This window comes from Branchiostoma lanceolatum, chromosome 1 (genome assembly GCF_035083965.1).
Source record: "Branchiostoma lanceolatum isolate klBraLanc5 chromosome 1, klBraLanc5.hap2, whole genome shotgun sequence".
Classification (NCBI taxonomy): Eukaryota; Metazoa; Chordata; class Leptocardii; order Amphioxiformes; family Branchiostomatidae; genus Branchiostoma; species Branchiostoma lanceolatum.
This window is the reverse complement of record NC_089722.1, coordinates 41,988,720-42,009,507: the sequence shown is the minus strand read 5'-3', so window position 1 is coordinate 42,009,507 and position 20,788 is coordinate 41,988,720. Positions and strand designations below refer to the sequence as shown.

At 42.4% G+C, this 20,788-nt stretch overlaps 3 protein-coding genes across 5 annotated transcripts in view; 1 reads left to right on the top strand and 2 right to left on the bottom strand.

Moving 5' to 3' along the window:
- On the bottom strand, positions 1–6,494 carry LOC136423723 (calcium-activated potassium channel subunit beta-3-like). Of its 3 annotated transcripts, XM_066411998.1 has the most exons (6): positions 6,307–6,493; positions 5,162–5,355; positions 3,353–3,498; positions 2,289–2,411; positions 590–1,269; positions 1–399 (listed from the first exon to the last, which is right to left on the bottom strand). In XM_066411998.1, the coding sequence occupies exons 2-5, from the start codon at positions 5,340–5,342 to the stop codon at positions 1,090–1,092; spliced, it is 630 nt and encodes a 209-aa protein (XP_066268095.1). In that variant the 5' UTR covers positions 5,343–5,355; positions 6,307–6,493; the 3' UTR covers positions 1–399; positions 590–1,089. The 3 variants fall into 3 exon arrangements, with proteins under 3 accessions (XP_066268095.1, XP_066268104.1, XP_066268096.1); XM_066412007.1 differs by lacking the exons at positions 1–399; positions 590–1,269 and adding an exon at positions 1,332–1,418; XM_066411999.1 differs by lacking the exons at positions 1–399; positions 590–1,269 and adding an exon at positions 1,471–1,596 and having other exon boundaries at positions 6,307–6,494.
- Positions 6,495–6,729: 235 nt separating this feature from the next.
- Positions 6,730–14,904, top strand: LOC136423709 (calcium-activated potassium channel subunit beta-3-like). The gene is made up of 5 exons (XM_066411997.1): positions 6,730–6,821; positions 8,174–8,350; positions 11,706–11,839; positions 12,198–12,320; positions 12,763–14,904. The coding sequence occupies exons 2-5, from the start codon at positions 8,185–8,187 to the stop codon at positions 12,946–12,948; spliced, it is 609 nt and encodes a 202-aa protein (XP_066268094.1). The 5' UTR covers positions 6,730–6,821; positions 8,174–8,184; the 3' UTR covers positions 12,949–14,904.
- Positions 14,905–17,074: 2,170 nt separating this feature from the next.
- Positions 17,075–20,788, bottom strand: part of LOC136426874 (transmembrane protein 199-like) — a 36,518-nt gene continuing 32,804 nt past the window's right edge. The window contains exons 3-6 of the mRNA XM_066415598.1: positions 19,328–19,414; positions 18,634–18,673; positions 17,637–17,752; positions 17,075–17,188 (exon numbers count right to left, since the gene is read on the bottom strand). Coding sequence (XP_066271695.1) covers positions 17,075–17,188; positions 17,637–17,752; positions 18,634–18,673; positions 19,328–19,414 — 357 coding nt within the window. The remainder of the gene's footprint in view (positions 17,189–17,636; positions 17,753–18,633; positions 18,674–19,327; positions 19,415–20,788) is intronic.

Here is a 20,788-nt window from a genome sequence, read left to right as displayed (position 1 = left end):
TCAGTTCCTCTTAAGCTTTACCAAGAAAATAATCCCCTAGATTATTACTGACAAATATATTACGGTATTTACAGTAACAAAGTACAGAAGTACATTCTTACCGTGGCAATTGGCTAGCAATGCTGAAACAGACTGACTTAGTATATATAAGTACTATAAGACTATTTTCTTACCCATATCTTTATACACACCTGTTAACACCCCACAGAAATACATTTGAAATAAATATGTGTTGTTAAATAGAAATTAGTCCTGACCCCTTTCATGACTTGATTATCATTTAGTGCATGATGATTAGTGTTTTAATGTTATGTTTTGAACAAACTTTATTCCTGGTAGCTGTGTTGTATTCGGTGCGTGCATGCTTATGATAGCTGAGGTATGTTTTTGTCTGCAGTGCTCAGGCCACACCAATTTAATTTCTTGGTTAACGTATTTTTATTTTCCAAAAATAAAAAATAAAAAAAAATAAAAAGCATGAAAACAGAAGGCTGGCCCAGCCTTCTGTTTTCGTGAATTTTTTTTTTCTAGAATTTTTTTGTTTAAAAAAAATAAAAATCCGTTAACCAAGAAATTAAATTGGTGTGGCCTCATGTTAACTTATTCTTCATACTTTTTTTATCACTAATCTATCAAGTTAGTAGTCATAGCTTAACACACAATGATCTACAGAATTCTACACTAATACTGAACTTGACCTTTCCTCCTTGTCCCTTGTCCTTGGTGTTGCTCCTTTTCCCTAGGAATAATCCCTTCTCTTATAAGAAGACTACAGTTTTCTTCTAGGGGATGTCATCCATTTATATCTATTTGATGAGGCCTTATAATTACACACACTTTAAAAGAGATCCCTCAATTGAGGTGAAGCATATTTTTTTTTCAAGTAGCTGGATTTGATGAACCCTGGTATGAATGCAAATGGATACACATTTTTTCATACACAAATATATCCCGAGGCTGGCTATATCCAGAAATACAAAGCCTGGTATAAGGGGTGAGTCTATTTCTTTGTGGTGCTGGAAGAAAACTTTAGTCTTCCTACGATGTCTTTTACCCACGCGTTAACAGAGCTCCCATGGCCAGCCCCTCCTATGCAGGGACCCCAAACCTGCTGTAGTTACTGGGCGGGGAGTCGTCTTCGTCCAGCCAGCACTTGTACTTGGCGCAGATCACGCACGTGATCCCGATCAGCACGGCAAGCAGCAGCGATGGCCAGAACATCACGTGGAAGATCACCATGTTGTCGTAGTCCTTCCGCAGCAGAACCTCCTGCAAATTTAAAGATGAAAAGTTTAGATCACTGAAGATCGAGCTGTTCTTCCACTGGTTGTGACAGAAAAGACAAGCTATGTACAGTATTTACAGAACATTACGTGGAAGATCACTGTGTTCTCGTAGTCCTTTCTCAGAAGAACCTCCTGGAAAAGATGCACAAAAGGTTTAGTAGAAAAAGTGATCTCGAACCAGTTGAGCTCACTGAAGAGCTTATCTTTCATTGGTCGTGACAGAGAAGACAGAGAGACGCTTTGTACAGAAGCTACAGAACATCACATGGAAGATCATCATGTTGTCGTAGTCCTTCCGCAGCAGAACCTCCTGGAAAGATGGAAAAGATGAAAAAGAAAGTGAAAAATAGTGTAAGGGATCTCAAACAAGTAGCATGCATAGTCCAGTGGTTAGCAGCCCTGAGTTCAAATCCCAGCTGTGTAGTTCACAGGACATACATGCTACTGGAAAGGGTTACAAGATGGGATTTTAAGTCGTCGTCCACTGTAGATACGGGAGTTTTCCTGGTACAATGAACCTGTAAAATACTGTCGTCGTTATGAGGTCACCAGAGCGCTGAAAGGCTGCAACTACAGACCCTTGCAATTCAGTCCCACCAAATGTAATCCCCTCACAATTAAGCCCCTGGCTGCAACGAGTGCAAACCGGTGCAATGGCCTAGTGGGTAGAGTGTTCACCTTGCATACAGTAGGTCGTGAGTTCGAACCCCGCCCGGGTCATACCAAAGACTCTAAAAATGGTACATACTGCTTTCTCTGCTTAGCACTCAGCATTTGGGAAAGAGTATGAAAGTTAAACACACACCACTACCAGCGGACTAGCCCCCTGCTGTAGTGACTTGCACAAAGTTGTGTGGCCCAAGGGCTTTGGAACCGGAGATGGGTGCCTCCTTATGCACCTTTCGGTGCGGGAAGGACTTTAAATTTTTTAAAACTGCAACGAGAGAGAGCAGTTGGCCTACACACATGATATAAAAATAAAAAAACAAAAACAAGACGTACATTCTCCTTTCCGGGGTTGTAGAAGCAGCTGTAGGTTTCCCCGACTTGTCCGTAGTTCTCCTTGAACCGGCTCACAGCATCGTAGTTCAGCTGCCCGCTACGGCTGCAGCTGTGATACGAGCACTGGAGGAGTAAACAAACAAATAAACAACATCATCGTCATGCCTACCCTACAAAATAACTCAGCAAGATGTGCAATACCCACCAGGCAAAGGTATTACTGCAAATGCAGAAATGTTCGCGGTGGTTTTATGTTCGCGTTTTTTTCGCGATGAACTTTCAGCGCGAACTTAAAACCGTGAAAATTTTTGCGCACATATGACTGTACCGCTACTATAGTTTCAACCGAAATCTTAAAACCCCGCAAACACTTTATTTTCTCCCTACCGCGAAATAAAAACCATGCGAACTTAAATGCATTTTACAGAAACATATGGTTGTGTACAAAGAACTTTGCTGTCAATAATTAACTTTTAAAATTCTTTTCAAACCTTTGTGCTGCCATGGCCCTACCATACTTAAAAGTAAACTAATCACTCATTCTTTCTCTATTCCCTTCATTTGTTCACTTGTTCATCCATTCATTTTCGCTTCTTTCTTTCCTTCCTTCCTTCAAATACTAGCTACTAAATTGAACAAACTAACTTCCTTCATTCATATGGAGCAATCTTTATACCGATATACGAAGAAATCAAACCATTATCCTTTCATACGTTTATGAAGGTTAGACATCCAGGCATACAATATATAAAGACAAATCAAACTCTACAACTGGATAAAATTTGGAGATTTACTTCCAGACGTTTCGGGTGACATCCGTCGCTCTTCTTCAGCGTCACTAGAATGAAGACATGACTTTGACGGGTTCAACTGTTTCTCTCCAGCTAGCATGGATTCGTTCTACCAGTTTATCCTAGTGATGTTAAAGAAGAGTGATAGATGTCACTCAAAATGTCTGGAAGTAAATCTCCGAATTTTATCCAGTTGTAGAGTTTGAATTGTCTTTACATAAGTCTTTCACATTCATCAGACTTTTCCTCAGAAGGTCGTTAGCGCGACCGTACCATACTCCACTGGTCCAGTTCTCCCTCGTCCTCGTGGATCATCCCCGTTGCCGTGACGTTCTTCCTGTCCGCGTACGTTACCATGACAACCAGGCACGGCATCTGAGTGTAGCAGTTTCGTCCGCAGCTACAGTCCACATTGTCCTCTATAATCAGTCATCAATCAATCAATCAATCAATCAATCAATCAATCAACTGATAAATCTATCAATCAATAATTGACCATTTAATGATTAGGCACAGTATTGATTGTACTTTGCATTTATCTTGTATTGATTGGTATTGGCATTGGTAAGTATTGAAATGCATTGTCCAGTTGCTGTTGCTCTAGCCATGGACTGGAGCAAGATTCCTGTACCAAAAAGTGAAGAGAGGTGACTGTTACAGCTCTAAAGTATGTTGTGTATCGCTTCAGTTCCTGAAACTTAAGTTGTCAAAATGGTACATGGCGAAATTTGAAGAAAAAAAATGACACTTGAAACTGACAAATGTCAAGAATATGCTGTAACTAGTTTTACAATAGTACCTTTTTTGTATGTAAGCCTTCACAAATATTTAAGCGCACCAGTGAGCCCATAGTCAAAAATTAGACAAAAGTGTATAATTTATCATTTATGCACCAAGTATTTCAAGACCTTTTGAAGTGTTGGCAAACATGTTGCAACAACGTACTATAGAGTATAGTCAGCACTGACCACGGTACATGTGGTGCATTCTGTAGTACTTACTATATTCAGCACTGACCACGGTACATGTGGAGGGTTCTGCGGTACTTACTATAGTCAGCACTGACCACGATACATGTGGTGCTTACTATAGTCAGCACTGACCACAGTACATGTGGTGGGTTCTGCAGTACTTACTATACTCAGCACTGACCACGGTACATGTGGTGGGTTCTGTGGTACTTACTATACTCAGCACTGACCACGGTACATGTGGTACTTACTATACTCAGCACTGACCATGGTACATGTGGTGGGTTCTGTGGTACTTACTATAGTCAGCACTGACCACGGTACATGTGGTGGGTTCTGTGGTACTTACTATAGTCAGCACTGACCACGGTACATGTGGTACTTACTATAGTCAGCACTGACCACGGTACATGTGGTACTTACTATAGTCAGCACTGACCACGGTACATGTGGTACTTACTATAGTCAGCACTGACCACGGTACATGTGGTACTTACTATAGTCAGCACTGACCACGGTACATGTGGTACTTACTATAGTCAGCACTGACCACAGTACATGTGGTACTTACTATAGTCAGCACTGACCACAGTACATGTGGAGGATTCTGTGGTGCTTACTATAGTCAGCACTGACCACGGTACATGTGGTACTTACTATATTCAGCACTGACCACGGTACAGGTGGTGGGTTCTGTGGTACTTACTATAGTCAGCACTGACTACAGTACATGTGGAGGGTTCTGTGGTACTTACTATAGTCAGCACTGACCACGGTACATGTGGTACTTACTATAGTCAGCACTGACCACGGTACATGTGGAGGGTTCTGTGGTACTTACTATAGTCAGCACTGACCATGGTACATGTGGTGGGTTCTGTGGTACTTACTATAGTCAGCACTGACCACGGTACATGTGGTGGGTTCTGTGGTACTTACTATAGTCAGCACTGACCACGGTACATGTGGTGCTTACTATAGTCAGCACTGACCACGGTACAGGTGGTACTTACTATAGTCAGCACTGACCACGGTACAGGTGGTGGGTTCTGTGGTACTTACTATAGTCAGCACTGACCACGGTACATGTGGAGGGTTCTGTGGTACTTACTATATTCAGAACTGACCACGGTACAGGTGGTAGGTTTGAAGGCGCGGCCGTAGATGGCAGGTTTGACGATGAGGATGCCCAGCATGATGATCAGTGCCATGACCAGGATCATCCCAGAACACAGCATCTTACGGCAGACTGCATGCTTCCGCTCAGGGGACATGTTCTCACAGCAACCCATGGTGGACCTGGAACTATATATAGGACAAGAACAAGTCCTGTCATATACATGTAACAACATTGTAGCCTGGAATCCAAACCTATTATACTGCCCCGAGACTCTTCTCTATTTGCGGGGAGGAGACCCAGGAGCTATAATTTGCGGAGAGGAGACTCGGGAAGTATAATTTGTGGAGAGGAGACCCAGGAGCTATAATTTTGTTACGATTCCAGGCTAACAACATTTGTCCTTCGTATGGCCAAGTTGCCAGGCTAGCAGACACGAGGTCGACAGGTCACGGGTATGATTCCTGGGTGACACATCATGGCTAGACGTTAACGTTGTGCCATTAGGAAAGGCACTTAACACGACATTCCTCACTCTACCCTGTGTAAAAATGGATACCTGGTTTTGGTTTAGAGAGGACTGGAACTATATTGGATAAAACAAGTCATATACATTGGGGCAGTCAGTATGGCTTTAAAAGTTTAATAATAAGAGCAGACACGAATTTGATTCCTGGCATTCCTGCTAAAGCTATAAAAATTCTCAGCTTTATCATTAGTTTTTTTGCGTGACCAGAACCCCATAGAACCCCTATAAACTAATGCAGTATCCCTGGTAGACATGATTAAAAACCCGGACCTTTAGCGGCGTCAGTACATCATAATCACATCAACTATGCTGGTTCGGTCCGGCTTGTCCCCGCCCGAGTGGCCAATTACTTGGGATCCCATCACTTTTGACAGTCTCAGTCCCGTTTACCTAAACACTTGTTGGAGCCAAATTCTACCAGAAAAACCACAAGACTATTACACTTTAGGTTCCACTGGGAAACCACCAAAGATCATTGTTATTTATTGTCCTTTAATATAATAGAGTTCCTGAACGCACACGTCTGGAATCTCCGCCATTTTCCCTTGCGTTACAAGAATTATCGCAAAACGCCGCTTGTTGTGTTACGTTTTCCCGCTAAAATACGCACCTTTGCCGGTTCTGTGGCGCCCTTGTTTGCACAGTGACGAGCTCTAACGTCGGTGTACCTGTGCACACGATCCTACTGGCTGACACGGCCTCAAACCTGCGGTATAACCACGAATAATATACAAACAGAAGACGGGCAGATTTATCAGCCCGTGCAGGGCAGGGTCAGACTTGTAGCATGACGTCATACACGTCACATCCGGAAAAAACGGGGTTATGAATAAAGGCTTGCACCAGATCTCTAAAAAACAAAATCGGAAATAAATGAAGTGCAGAAATATTTGACACGGATGACGTGCTATAAGGTTTTTGAGAGACTGAATTGACTCCAAGCTCAAAGTCACCTTGTAGATGCAAGAAAAAATAGAATTTCCGACAAAGGGGATTCTTGTAAAGCCCCAACAGAGCCTCAGTTACCACCTGTTCAAACTGGTTCAGACTCGCTCGCATCGTCAGAAGATCATCATCAGATCTAGAGCCATGCACAGATGACATTGACAGGACGGCAGGTCTGAGGTGAGTGGAAACTAGCGTTAAAACATAATATTCACCAGGTTGTGTCATTTCAGCCAGTAGGTAACGTTACCCATGTGAGTAAGGAGGCTGTTGTAACGCACTCGAGGCACCTCCTCGAACACGGGAGTCCCATTTTTCGTATCTTCCGAAAGACCGTGTTCCAACATCCTAAATGACCCCTAATGTTCTGACATCTCAATGTTCCAATGTAGCAACTGATCCCAATGTTCCCACATGATCAGAACAGAACATAGGGGAGGGCCTGCATGCCCTTTTCCATTAAGCGTTATCCGCTATTTTAATTCACCGTTAATCGTAGCCGGTCCGCTCTAATTGATTCTACGTAGCGCGTTATTTGTCATCTAGCCGTGGCGACTAGTGAAGGGTGTTTTTGCTTGATATTACATATACTATCCCTTCATATATGTAATATAAAGCAAAAACACCATTCGTTACGTAGTCGCCACGGCTATTTGTCATCCTGAATTCAGCGTTAAGAGTGGAGTAGAATTTTCGGTCAGGTAGGACTGTTCCAGTTTAGACCGCTCTTCATAATTCTTTTTCAATCAATTGTCATGGTCATGTGTTCCAATGCTCTGTGGTTGTACTTAACAGGGTGACATTCCGTGTACCTGTCGAATCTAGCTTTTAAGCGTTATTGAACAATTCCTCTATGCAAGAAAAAGCGTTTCGGCGGGTCATGATTTCAAAATTTTCTCCGCGGGAGCACACGGCCGGAGCGCCCTGGGACAATCGCGCCTCCGGCAGAAAAACCTACCAAAATTCAAGCTGAAACTCTTCAGTATATTTTCTACTCTACCAGCAAAGTTGTCCCACAAAATTCCGGAAATAAAGCGTTTAAGAGGGTCAAGATTTCAACATTTTCCCTGGGAGCCAGTCGGTGGGTTGTTGGAACTAGCTGTCCGGTCCGATTGACGGAAACAGCTGTCCGGTCCAATTTCGGGGTGGAAAAAGCTGTCCGACTGTTGCTGCATATGGTTTGCCAGGATCCCCCCATGCAGACCCCCATAGGGGTGTCAAACATAAGGGACTCATATTATAGGGACATGGGGGTGTCAGAATTGAACATGGGGGTGTCGGAATGTAGGGGCGTCGGAACATTGGGGTGTCGGAACATTGGGGTGTCGGAACATAATGCTGTTGCAACGTAGGGGCGTTGGAACACAAAAATTTCCCTATTGTTGACAATATCATAATTCCATCTTGGAGTCAAGTGTCTTAGGGAACATAGGGACATCAGAAGACTCAGAACATAGGGTTGTCGGAACATATGGATGCCCCCTGATGAGATAAGTAATTATGTTAATGATTATCTATCTCTTCCTATGAAGAACTTTTCAGGATGGCGGACGATTGGGAAATGGCACAGAAGTGCGGCGGTTTCGTGGCGTTGGTCTCGGTGGCAGCGCTCATCCTGACGGGCGCGCTGGTGGTCCACCCGATGCTGCAGGGATCCACGCTGTCGTATCGTCCAACATCCTGCACCACCGCGTACAGCTACACGGATGGTCAGTCAATTAAGAATAGTTTATTGCAAATTCATGCCCGTAGGCTAATTGCATGTTGACAACAATGTCGAGATACAAAAGTAAGGTAAAATAAAAGGTATACATACTATATTGCTATTCTAAAATAAGTTTCTATAACTACGGTACTAATGCGGGGTTTGATTTCTTTTCTGAAAGCAGTGCATCATCTGTGTATCTTGTTATGTCAATAGATCAATTTGATATGGTGAGATATTTGTAATTGTTTATTTGTACATGGTAGAGTCCTGCCCAGTTCGAGTTAATCAAATAAATCTGTCAGCATTATGCAGCTTGTACTACTCTCCAAGCAGAGGATGGGTTCCGGCAGGTTTTTGATGTGTTTTTAGGCGTTTTTGTCGGCCTTTCTACTTTTTCATTTTTTTTGTCTCCATAAACCCAACAAAAAAAAATGAAAAAGTAGAAAGGCCGACAAAAACGCCTAAAAACACGTCAAAACCTGCCGGAACCCATCCTCTGCTTGGAGAGTAGCTTGTACTCCACTTACGCCATGATCCGGTTTACCGGGTATACAATACAATACAAACAAACAAAACATCACTTAATGACGTATCGTCCAACAGCCTGCACCACCGCTTACAGCTACACGGATGGTCAGCTGTTATGTCAATAGATCAATTTGATATAGAGATATTTGTAATTGTTTATTTGTACATGGTACTACCCAGTTAGAGTGAATCAAATAAATCTGTCAGCAGGATATGCAGCTTGTAATCCACTTACGCCATGATCCGGTTTACTGGGTATACAATCAGAGGCGGCGGCATGAAATTATGAATGGGGGGGCGAGATAAGTTTAGATCGAATGCCACTAAGACGAGCGCCGAAGGCGCGAGGCGTCGCGCCGAAGGCGCGACAATACTAGGGGGGCCCTGGGGTATGCTCCCCCGGGAAATTTTGAAATCTAGACCCTCTGAAATGCTATTTCCTGCATTCTGAGGGGCTAATTTTGCTGGAAGAGTAAGCTAAGTTTAATGACATCTCTATTTGTAAAAAAAAAAAATGCAGAAGGTTTCAGCTTGATTTTGGGGGAACGGTGCCCTCCCGACATATTTTTTCGCCAGAGGCACGACATGCTCCCACAGGAAAATTAGAAATTCTTGACCCATTGAAACGCTATTTCCTGAATTCTGAAGGGCAAATTTTGATGGTACAGTAATCTAAGTTTAATGACATCTCATATATGAAAAACAAATACAGAAGGGTTTCAGCTTGAGTTTTGTTGGACAACGCCCTCCCGACATATGATTTTTTCCGCCGGAGCGCGACATTGAAAACTTTAAAATTTTGACCCATTGAAACGCTGTTTCCCGAATTTTGACGGGCAAATTTTGCTGACAAAGTAAGCTAAAAAGGTTAATGACATCTCTATATGTGAAAAAATACAGACGGGTTTCACGGCTTGAGTTTTGGGGAGCGACGCCCTCGAGCCCTCCCGACATATTTTTCGCCGGCGGCAACGTTCTCCTCCGGGAAAATTTTGAAATCTTGACGCCCTGAAATGCTTTTTCCTGAATTTTGAGAGGCAAATTTTGCTTATAGATTGAACAAATACAGAAGGGTTTCAGTATGAGCTTTGGAGGGCAATGCCGTCCCGACATACTGTGACGCCGGCAGCGCAACAATTCTAGGGCGCAACAATCCTAGTATGCTAACGTACGTCGGAGAAAATTTTGAAATCTTGACCTGCTGAAACGCTATTTCCTGCATTTTGAGAGACAAATTTTGCTGGTAGAGTAAGCTAAGTTAAGAAAATCTCCTGTTAGTGAAAATATTCACAAGGGTTTCAGCTTGATTTTTTGGGGGGGCGACGCCCCCCCAACATATTTTTCGGGGGGGCAGCCGCCCCCCTTGTTTGTTTGTTTGTTTATTAGGAATCTCCATTAGTTACATTGAACTATTCTTCCTGGAGTCCTCTACACACAATCGAATAAAATACATAACAACAAATTATACAGATAATATTGATCAGACAACTAGCATAAATCAATCATTAACGTTCTTAACCTTATCATATTATGCAATACATTAAATTACTCATAACGTCAATCAATCAATTCATCATTATCCTCATTCAATTAACATAAACAGAAACATTATTATCATATTATATCATACATGTACATAATATTATCATATATTGGATATTGTGGAGGTCAGAGGTCATGAAATATACGGATGTCCTATAGTCAAGTTTACCACCAAGAGCTGATAGGTGAGTTTTTATGTCTTTGAGTTTTTGTCCAGGACCAGATTTTTACTTTGAATGCACGTGGATTTGAGGATGTAATGTGAATTGGTAGAGTGTTGTATGTTCTGATAGCTCTGTATAGGAAGGTTCGAGTAATGGCATTAGTTCTGGGTTTGGGTAGCAGGAATGCTCCTTTCTGTGCTAGTCTGGTGTTGTGAGAATGTGCGGTGTTAATAGTCTTTAAACGACTGAAAATGCATTTTGGCTGTTTTTCCTTTACTACTTTATGGAATGTGTTGATAGTGCCTATGAAAAGTCTTTCTTTTACTGAGGGCCAGTTTAACTGATTATGTAGTACATCTAGGTTTGCGTCAAAACATGCACCTGTTGCCAGCCTAGCTGCTCTATTCTGGATAACTTGCAGTTTGTCTAGGTGGGTCTGAGGCGATGAGGACGTGAGTACTAAGCCGTAATCTAGGTGAGATAGGACCAAGGTCTGTATCACAGTTTTCAACAGGTTGGTAGTGAAGTATTCCTTATATTTCCTAATTGAAGCAAGAGCTCCTGCCATCTTCATCTTTGTTTTGTTTACTTGTAGAGCCCATGAGAGCTGCTGATCCACAGTGACACCTAGTAAGTCCGCCTGTTCCACCTGTGTAATGATTTTGCCTTCGATGGAAAGTTGTAGCTTCGGCTTCCTTTGCCCCCCCTGTGCCGCCGCCACTGTACAATCCGGGGTTCCCTGATTTGTCCCGTTGGCGTTGTGCTCTTGGGAAAGGGCCTTAGGCACTTTGTACGACTTTCCCCACTTCACTCAGGTGTAAATGAGTACCCAGCTTCGGTTAGGGACGTCCCTCTGATAGGACGTTAAATGGAGGTCCCATGTTGGAGGAGAGCCACACCTCGAGTATGTTAAAGAACCCACCACACTTATCAAAAAGAGTAGGGGTTCTTCCCGGTGTGTGTGGTTCAAAACCTACAGTCCTATGACCGCATATGGGTTTGCCCTTAGACTGTAATAGCCTACGGCTAGTTGGGCAACCCTGGCATGCACATGCTGAAGCAGTGAATGAATAAATAAATAGATACAATACAAACATAACATCACTTAATGATTTTTGGCAGGAGGTGAAACATGTCACTGTGGGAAGAATTGCAAGTCCGTCGCTCGCTGTCTGGTTGTCATGGTAACGATCAACATCTCCAGCAGCCCCGCCCTCCTGGTACAGAGTGAGGAGGTCCTGCGGGTCTCGGACGAGGTGCGTCAAATCTTTATATATTTGCAGTATTTCTAAGGAATTATGAATTAGCTGCAATTTTCTATCAGGGATTCATTACACAAGGGAATACTAGGTGTTGGTAATACCGTATTTCCATTGTTGTTTCAACTACAAACTCACACACACACACATACACACACATCTCACAGTGCTGTACACCCCCTCACACACATACATTCAGACACTTATACACACACACACACACACACATGCACACACACACACACACACATGCGTGATGTACACTTGTGTGACGTAGTATGCAAGAAAAGCTTTCCATTGGAAAGTAGTCTTATCCATTGAATATTGCCTCCCTAATATCAATGTCTCTCCCCAGTGTTCCCTGTACTACTGCCTCCGTGACAGAGACTACATGGACCGTCTGTTGGAGGAGTTTCAGGACACGTACGGACAGCAAGGACAGACGTATCCCTGCCTCTACAACCCACAAGACACACAGGTGAATACTGGAAATCCTCAAACTTTTGCGGTGGTTTTTACGATGATCTCTCCACCGTGAATTCAAGTCATTGCGAACATGCATTTCTAATGTATTACTACTATACAGTATCTGTATCTATACAATGTATAACCCTGCAACACCTGATGAACAGCTGCAGACTCTCCATATCTACCTGCACAGACACGGACCTGCGGGAAGCTAATGAAGTTGCGCTGAGCTGGACTGAGATACATTGCGACAAGCTATGATGATGATAGCCGGTATAACCGCCATTCGGCATAACACACCAGCCTTGTAGTCACGCGGTGCGGCAGCAGCTGGTTATATTACACTGAACGGCGCTACAGTACTACAGAATTGCGAATTCAAATCAATGATGATGCATTTCTAATGTCTTACTACAGAACTGCGAATTTAAAACACCATTTTTGCTTTCCAGAAAGTCCTGCTGGAGCGTATCTACGACGAGTGGTCCATCTTCCACGCGCTGTTCTGGGCCGGGCTCATCTTTGTGCTGTTCTGCTGCTGCTGTCTGTGCGTACCGGGAGGCCTGGCACGGAGACAGCAAGTTAAAACACAACCGGGACAGCAGACATTTATAGCAAACGAGTCTGGGCTTGGGTGACCTTGATGCTGTTACCTGTGTCCCGGTTGACCTGGCACAAAAACATCAGACATGGACAGCAAACAACCCTGTGCCATGATGACCTTGCTGTTGTGCATCTGCTGTTGCCAGTCAGTCCCGGGAGGGCTGGCACAAAGACAGGAATAACAGACTCTAGGCTGTTGTAACAGTGTCCTGAATTGTTCTTACATGCATGTGGGTACCGGGGAACCTGGCAACAGCTTACAGGCTAAAGTTTATCTGTGTTGGTAGAATTCATTATTAACAAGACTAAACTTTTCGTCCAACATTGTAAGAGAAATTGGGACTTACCCCAAATTTTCGGTTGACTCCAACCCTGTTCACGGAATGACCCGGCTACTGTAACGTAATCGTAGTAGCGGGTCATACGTGCCAGATAACTGTGTGCCTCCCCCCGTCTCTCTTATAAAGAAATCCGTTTTAGAATCAAGGATTTTCACTCCTTCTAACGATACTGAGTGTCCCGGAGACTCGATGTGGATATGTTGAGATACCTCTGAGTTCACAGTGCTCGGGCACCTGTGTTCTTGGAACCTTGTTTTAAGAGGTCGTTCCGTCTCCCCAATGTAAGTCTCTTTACAAGGACCTCTCCTGGTTTGACCTTGGCACTTAATGTGGTAAACCACCCCACACCTATTTTCGTTTGGCGTTTTGTCTTTCGGTGCCACCAATAGGTTCTTAAGTGTGCGGGTCTTAATACCGTACAGCTTACAGACTTAAGGATATAGCCAAGAAATGAAATTCAACCATGGAACTTTGCTTGCTTTGTGTATGGTGTAGGGGTGGGTACCGGTACCGTGTACCGGTACAAAACCGGTATTTCTTAATGGACCGGTCAAAAAAAAACGGCCCGTAAAAAATCAGTGGACCGGCATATGGACCGATTAGAAAATTCATAGTACCAGGCTACTTGCAGGCGGCAACATAACTGGTCTAAGAAAATACAAAACAGCAGATTTAACGAGTCATTTTTGAAGACGTTAGCTGTGAATCATATAGAAACACTTAAAGGATGAGTAAACAGACGGCGAGGAGAGTATAGTTATAATTTTGAGACAAAGTGCAAACCGAAGAAATTATATCGTTCCAGACATGACGTTTGGAGACTTTTACGTGTGTCTCGCTCTGCAAAATATGATGTACTGCGACACTACTATAATCAGGTACAGGTACAGGTCCGGACCTGGACCTGACCTTCTGGACCTGGACCGGACCTGAATTTTATGTACCGGTACCCACCCCTAGTATGGTGTGTTTTGAATCACATTTGCTGACTGGACTTGCATTCCACTGGAAAGGGTTACAGTCCTGAGGCCAAGATTCCCCTGCAGTCAGTTGCCACGGGTTTATCTCGATCATCTTAAAGCTATTGGGACTCTACAGTTAAGGTCTCATTCCTGTATTACTCCAAGTGGGTACCCTAAAGGAGTCCATGCCCCAAAAAATGAACGGCTGCATGAATGTGTGTTTATATCGGTGGGAAATTCCCTTTTAGCCAGCCCGACTGATCTCAAGCGTCAAACTGATGAAAACCTGTTTGTAACGGAAGACATAAACAGGTAAAGTTTGGGATCCGCGCACGAGGTTGGACGTCCACAGTCCGACATTGGCGGTAATGCGGCCGAGCGCTTTCAGCTGGAAAGTGCCTATTTAGGGGGTGTAGCTAAGTGCAGTTTGTAATTGCCATAAAAAGGAACTGTATGCCAACTGGTAGTTGGCAGTTTTTTCACATGATCTAGGGTAACTGTGCTCAACAGAGAATGAATGACATTGGTGCATTTCCTATAGCTTCATTATGAACGCGCCCATGTAAAACACGTTTTATAACATGCAAGCCTATGGGGCGAAAAAACTCATGAATGAGACCTTAATAAAGTTTTGTAGCAATGTTTTGTGGCGAATGCAACAACTATGAATTGTCTGGATCAAAAACTTTAGACCTTGTCAGCCTTTCAGTGGTTTGTATTATATTTATTGCAAAATGTTGTAAAACAAAAACATGATACACTGTACAAAATCTCAAAATAACTTATTTGGACAAAACACATCACAAAGTAAACACAGTTTCAGGTTGAAAAACTTAAAAAGGTGCAACACAATCTTCAGCAGTCTATGGCTGCCTTCTAGTTGCCTATCTACTAGTATCTAGCATCCTATCTACTAGTATCTAGCTGTCTATCTACTAGTATCAAGCATCCTCATTAGATAACAATGCCTGCAGTTAGATATGCAAAGGTTAGACGTGACAGGTCGTTCGGTGTAATATAACCAGCTGCTGCCGCATCGCGTGCCTGCGAAGCTGGTGTGTTACGCCGAATGGCGGTTATACCAGCTATATAGATACAGATCTAATATCTTTACCTTTGACAAATAACAGTTGCTCAACCAACTGGATATGATTTTGGAAACGGTCAGACGTTTCAAGTAGCATCCACTACTCTTCGCCAGTGACTTTGAGCAAGATTTGTTGAACAGCATGTTTTTAAATATCCTTCATTCAAAATAATCCATATTGCATGCAAAGTGCAGTGCTGAAGGTTTCTGATGTTAATAGTTTGTATCGGATCAAATACTCAATACTCCTAACGTTACTGGTCATCTTATTTTGTGTTTCCACATGTACATTTTCCAGTTCTCCACCTCAAGTATTGCACAAGATGACATCAAGTTTAAGTACATTGTAATACTAATGCATAGCAATGATGTGCTAAATTTTATATCTTTCTTACATAATGAGAATTTTTGTAAGATTGTAAAGTTTATGTAATGCTAATGCATAGCAATGATTTGCTAAATCTTAATATATCTTTCTTACATAATAAGAACTTTTTTAAGATGCTCTGATGCTTTTTTTCTACTTTCGAGACGTAGTCAGCAGCTTCCATGCATCCATAGTTATTGTTTCTTATCAATAAACGTCACAGATTCTTTCAGATTATCACACGTCAATCAATCAATCAATCAATCAATTACTGTGATATTGTATATATTTTGACTACCTCATACAAATAGCTGATCATGTGTATATGAAAGAATGTTTAGACGTTAGAAACTCCTCCAATGATTGTAAAATCCCATTGTCATCCCATACTACTACACCATATCTTATAAGATAGACTTATTAGCCTAATAGAATGTTATCTTTGTACCAGTGAATGCCATACTTTGTACCTTGTACAATTGTGCAATAAAGTTATTATTATTATGTGACCTATCCCATTTCTGTTGCAAGTTATACTTAAGTACAGCATGCACTATATGTGGCTTGTGGTTTTGTTAGAATTACGTATACCAGCAGATGTCAAAGATGGCTCTATGATTGCATACATATTTACTACAGTTACTTGTATATGTACCGGTAATATGCTAACACTTGATCATCTCAAGCAAAGGATTAGGTTTTAACCACTTTTACTTGGTTGCTTTGTCATCTTGTTGATTTCCTGTACATGTAAATGTTTATGAAGTTTTCGTTCGGATAGCCTGAAGGTTCAGGAAGAAGTCATTAGATGTCTAGAAGCATCATGTCTAAGATAAGAATTCTTAAGAAAATGATACTCGTGATCAACTGTTGTCTGGTTGTGCAGTAGTGCCATCTGTTGACCATTCTGGAAACTGCAGCTAAAATGAAAAAGGTTTGCAGAGACCAAGGAGCAGAGACTAATGACAGTAATGTGTTTTCATACTTATATTTTTGTAGTTTTTGTAGATTCCAATTCTGTTTTTCCTTTGTTATTTGAATAAAAAACATGTGCTTTGGACCAGTCCATTCATGATAAGGGGTGTCTTTCCTTGCAGTTTAGTCCATTCATGATATGGGGCCCTTGTAGTTTGGACTATTTCATTCTTTATGGGGGGTGTCACTCCTTGTAGTTTGGACCATTCCGTTCTTGATGCAGGGAGTCGCTCCTCATAGTTTGAATCATTTCATTCAATAAAACAAACATGAGGGGTGTTGCTCCTTGTTTTTGGACCATTACATTCTTGATGAGGGGTGTTGCTCCTTGTTTTTGGACCATTCCATTCATGATGCAGGGATGTTGCTCCTTGTCAGTCCTTGTAGTTTGGACCATTCCATTCTTGACGCGGGGTGTTGCTTGTAGTCTCACTTTTGCTTTTGCTTCTCGTGTCTCTCGACCTCCTCCTCGACGACCTTGGCCATGAAGTAGATGTCGGCCATGGCGACCATGGTGGCCAGGATGATGCCCGTCATTACTCTCTGTAAACAAACAACAAACAAACAAATAAACAACAATTAAAGCTTGACAACACTACCGAGGAGGTCATGTCAAATTTAAACTTATGCCTTTTTTAAAATTTAAACAGAACCAAATTTGTATCATATTCAGGGCTGTCTCCAGGACCGGTCCCTCTGTCTCGGGGTGGAAATTTGCTCCTTCCAAAATATCTGACCTTCATAGCATGAAATTAATGACAGCCCTGATCATATTGATGACCTTGGTAGTTGCACTATGGGCCATTGACGAAAGGGGGGGGGGGGGTCTTATGGTGGAAGCTGATGGGATGCAACAATTTTTCTGTGGTCAAAGACAAAATGATGAAATACGACATGAGTCTCTAGTAGTACAAGACTTAGTGTTTTTAAACCTCAAATAGTAGAAACGTATAAGGTTTCACATTTGGGTGTTGTTCAGTCTGGTACTTACCAGTGTGACGGAGGCCCCGAACGCGTACTCCGACCCGACGTAGCCGAAGGTGAAAGCTGCCGCGACCGACACCATGAAGTTGATGAGGGCCATCAGGTACACTTTCACTTCCTTAGCTGTGAGAGGGAGGAGGAAGGAACTCAGCGTAAATGTGCAACAAGTGGAAGACACTATACTTTGTAGCTCTCTGTTAACTTTCTGTTAATACAGAAATTCTATGAATATGTGCAACAAGTGTAAGTCATTGTAGAGTACTAGTAACTTAGCCAATATGTGTAGGTCACTAGTTTGAACACGGAAAGTCAGAGTGAACAACGTGCATCAAACCATCAAATGTGAAACAAAGAAAGACGGTTAATATTTGTATTATGAACAGATGGGCTGAAGAAGAAGATAGCATAGCCTGGTGTTAATTGCTTGTAACCACAAAAATTGTTAATGGGAAAATTACAGCGTAAAATAGAGAAAGAAAGAACGGCACAGAAACATACGTGACACATCATCATCACCACCTTCATTATATGAGCAGAGAAAACACAGAACACAGAACATTCATGAAATTTCAACAAATATTAAAACTAAGGAAAAACTTCCCATCATTATCTAATATTTTTTAATACTAGAGTTAAGTATTTGTGCTACATATACTTCAGGTTTGCTATGTTACTTTAGCGATTACGGGGTCTTTTTATGAATATGAATTGGTATTGATTTTTTTCTTTTTATTTGAGTTGAATGTGTGATAGTTGTATGCCAATTTGTTAAAAATAGAGAGAACACTAGCGACCCCCAAAAAACCCTCCCAATGAAATGGTATGGCTACCCTGGACGTCACAAAATCAAGATGGCGGCCACCACACATGCCAACGGATCCAACAAAGGTTTTGGTACGCAAACCTGTAAATATTCAGTTCAACTTGAATAAGCTCATTGAAATTCTATGAAACTGTGAAAATGTTCAAGCCATTTGAAGGGCTGAATCATACAGCAAACTCACCTTCAGAACCAAAGTCTGACAGCGCCCCCTGTCCAGGTTGCTGTGAAGTGCAACACAACCATGTCAGCTAGGATTGCCACAACACATTTTACATGGGACAGTTTGTTGACAGTTTACGACATCATAATCCTTAAGAAAAGAAAAAAAAACAATGGAAGAAAGTGATGATTGTGAGTTTCTATGTGAGTTTGATGCAATACAAACTAATGTTACAACTTCTGAAAATAATTTTATCAGGTTGGTACAAAATGTAGAACATAGGATATTGGAGATTTCTTTTTACACAACCAGTCACTTCTCAGACACCGAAACGTCAGCAGGTAAGATGTGCAAAAAAAGCCACAACTGTTTGACATGAAAGTCGATAAAGCTAGATGCACCTTTTTCTCCCTCAAATCCTCTGTTTCATCTCAGCCTCATGCTGAATTTTCACTTAAAAAATGTCCAAGAACCAATGAAATAGACTGCTGTGGCCCAATTGTAGTTCCCTACCTATGAAGTACCTGACTTTGGTTGGTAAAAGGCGGTGGAAGGAGAGGGTTGGGCTCCGCCTTCCAATACCGTGCCCTAGACACAGTGGATAACAACCTACTGCCCCTACGGCCCCAAAAAGGCTATGGTACCTTTACCTTACCTATGTAGTACTAGGCAGGACAGAGACCAACCAAACAACCAAACAAACAAACAAACAGACCTTGCCCATGTCGCGTGTCATCTGTGCATATTGTCTGTTCTCCTGTTCTCTCTTCAGACGCTCCAGTCTCGCCACCAGCTCAGGGTTCTGCACATAAAAGGTGTTTAATGAACATCCCCTAAGTTCTGGGTTCTGAACCGGAGGTAAAACATCACAGGTCAGTTCCAAAAATGTGATTTTAGATGCCACAGGTCCCTCTCAAGTTTGAGGACAGCCACATGGTTGCAAGGTGGTCTGAGGGTCGTAAAGTGGTCTTGTGGTAATGTTGAATGGAAAAATACGGGGTTTGAATCCCTGGTAGGCCCCAGTGTTGTGCCCTAGCTGGGGAAGGGTAGTTTACACCTATTTCCTCACTGGGCTGAAATTGAGCTTTTCTTACAGACTTTCTCTTGGATGGAATGTTAAGTGTTTGAGAAGAGCCACAGCTCGAGAATGTTAAAGAACCCACCACACTTATTGAAAAGAGTGTGAGTGGATCAAACTTTACAGTCCAGTCTTATACACCTGTACACTACACATTACCAGGAGTTACTTTAAGTGGACTAAATAGGAGACAAAGCTACAGAGTCATTGATACATACTCAAATCCCTCCCCTTAAAACGAGCCTCCACTATGTGCTATTTGTAGAATGTAGATCACTGTTGTTGGGTTGTGCAATAAGCTAACCCCTCAGGTTAGAAATGAACCTCCCCTACATCAACATGACATACAGCATTGTATATCACTGTTTCGGGATGTGTCCTTAGATAACCCCTCAGGTTAGAAATGAAACTCCCCTACATGACATGCTACATTGTAGATCACTGTTGTCCGAATGTGCCCTTAGATAATCCAATAGGTTATTTCTGGTGTTAAAGGCCAAATATCAGAAATAGGAGGTCTGCAACCCAGATTTAACTGCAGGGTGCTCCCATGGCCCCTAGATGATGCTGTTGCTAAGCAACGAGATGACGACCTGGATGACAGGTCTGGGATGGAGAGGAGCACATCTAGATGTAACATGAGTAAGGTCAGGGGTCAGGAAGGTGATGATGAGATATGGACTTAGAAGGATGGAATTTGACATGATGCGGTTGCCTAGCAACGATGGGGACACAGGACTGTAGTGATGCCTGTCATACTGGGTCGTCATGGTGACGGCATCATGACTGACAGGCAGCATGGAGACATTTAAAGTGTGTGTCAAGTAAAGTCAATCAAAGCCTTTGTGTAAGTGTGTGCTACATGATGCGGTTGCTAGGCAACTTCAGGAGAATGCAGTACCAACAGTTTCTTAATGTGCAAGTTTTTTTGAGAACATAAAGAAAGAGCAGTTGGTTAGCTCCAAAAATAATTTGGTCAGGCTAGTAGAAAATAGGACATGAGAGTTTTCTTTTTACACTACCTACCTGTAGTGAAATTCTTTTTACACTACCTCTGCTGAGGTTTCGATGTCTCTCAAACACCTTCCTCAGAGCTAC